Here is a 1,948-nt window from a genome sequence, read left to right on the forward strand (position 1 = left end):
CCCTTTATTAACTCATGTGTTGAAAGGCCTCTAGTAGCACCATCAGCTGGATTGTCTTCTGATCATACATGGCGCCACTGGTTTGAAGAGGAGGCCCTATGGACTGTATCAAGTCAGTTTGTTACAAATGTATGAAAGCGTTGCCTGGTGCTTGAGATATATTGTAAAACAATCATGCTGTCAGACCAAAACACAGAATCTTCCAGAATGAGTGTCATCCCCTGATGTATTTTCGTGTCAACTCGTGCAGCCAGTGTGGCAGCACACAGTTCGAGACATGGAATGGAGGTTGTCTTGATGGGTGCAATTCTTGCACAGGCACCAAAGAGGCTTATATGAACATATCCATTATAGTGTCCTAGCCGAACATATGTTACAACGGCATAGGCCGTTTGTGAGGCATCACAGAAATGATGTAGCTGGGCATGTACTAACATGCTGCTGGCCTGGGCTGCTGCTATGTGACGTGGTATTTTAAAGCCTTCCAGTTTTGCAAGTTCATTCATCTATCTTTGCTCTAATGGTGATAGGGGCTAGTAAGCCTAAGGGGTCAAAGATGGAACTCATGATGCTCAAGTATGCCCTTGCGCGTGGTTGGCTTCATGGGTGTTGACACTCTGACCTTTAGCACGTCATCATTGAGATCCCACAAGACTTCTAGAGCCCTGTCTATTGGCAAGTTATCAACCATCAGGTTTATGTCTATTATTCGGGGCTTCTTTCATTTGTGGGAATAACTCTCATGACTTTCATATTTAAGTTCACTCCATTGAAACTATCTGCACAATCAAAAACTATTCTAAGTTTGTCTGGCTTGCTTGGGTTGAAGACTGGTTTCGTTTTGTTTAGTGGTCCAACGATTTTGTGTACTCGCTCAGCAAACATTTTTTTTTTTTTTTTTGAGATTCTCTATCTCTTTGACATATCTTCGATGCAAGTCAACATTCCTTTTAAGTCTGCTCTTTAATGAGTCTAATCGTCGACAGGCCATACTCCAGTTATCTGGTAGCTCTGGATCAATGCATATGCAGGTACACTCCTTTGGGCAACTTGATCTTGGGATGTTATTATGACTGGGACTATTGGTAATGCAGTATGTCTAGGTGTTGCTCTTTCACTCATCTTAATGATATTTGCATGTTCCCTCCTTTTTAGTCATTTCCTTTCCTCCTTTGCTGTTGAGCCTTCCACTGATTTTCCACTCTTTCTAAATTCTGTATCATGCAGCAACCGAGAATGGTATCCACCACAGCCATTAACATTGCATGGCCGTGCTCTGTATTGTCTTGCACTGTGGCTAGATTTCAGCCAATTGAAGCGTTTTATGTGGCCGACCAAATCTTCCTGCGTTGGTGAATACTGGCGGACTTGAACAAACAGAAAGCCAGGCCATGTTCTCCATAACAGATCGCATGTAATCGGTCTAGAAGTCAACGGTCTTGTCTGGATTGTAAACCCAAACTCTGCCCTTTGATCTCGTTGTGTAACCTTCTCAATCGTCTGAAGGCCTCTGACTCTTCTTAGGAATTTCCTTACTAGTAACTTTATGTTACTGAATATGAGGCCCCTCCAACTCTCTTTGCTGACCTGCCTAAATTTTCCACTTCCTTTCATAAGAATTCCCTAAGCTGTAATATATCTCGTCCTTTTTTGCTTGCCTTTGGTTTTATATTGTTCCATCGCTCTATCTTAATATCATCAAGGCCTTTTGTCAGTTGCATTATGTAGAAGGGTATGTCAAGTTCTTGTACCCTCTCGAAGGAGCTGGTGTAATATGTAATTGATCCACAAAGTCATAGAACTCTGTGAGCCCTTCTAAGTCATTTCTCTTCACATGTGTCCAATTTAACAATTTCTCAATTTGTTTTTCTATGTATTTTGTCACATCACCGAACTTCATTTTGAGTGCATTCATGGCTGTTTTGAGACCCTTCTAATTGGACATCTT

General features: G+C 41.8%; 1 protein-coding gene across 1 annotated transcript; it reads right to left on the reverse strand.

Moving 5' to 3' along the window:
• Nucleotides 1-113: 113 nt before the first annotated feature.
• Nucleotides 114-506, reverse strand: LOC147470190 (uncharacterized). The gene has a single exon (XM_086545656.1). It carries the CDS (start codon nucleotides 504-506, stop codon nucleotides 114-116), a length of 393 nt encoding a protein of 130 aa, XP_086401782.1.
• Nucleotides 507-1,948: the final 1,442 nt, after the last annotated feature.

This window comes from Penaeus japonicus, unplaced genomic scaffold (assembly GCF_977035675.1).
Source record: "Penaeus japonicus unplaced genomic scaffold, GWHDUDI00000001_assembly GWHDUDI00000016, whole genome shotgun sequence".
In the NCBI taxonomy this organism is placed as follows: Eukaryota; Metazoa; Arthropoda; class Malacostraca; order Decapoda; family Penaeidae; genus Penaeus; species Penaeus japonicus.

Excerpts from the sequence above, each read along its gene's own strand:
- LOC147470190 (XM_086545656.1), bottom strand. The coding sequence starts at position 506 with ATGAATGAACTTGCAAAACTGGAAGGCTTTAAAATACCACGTCACATA.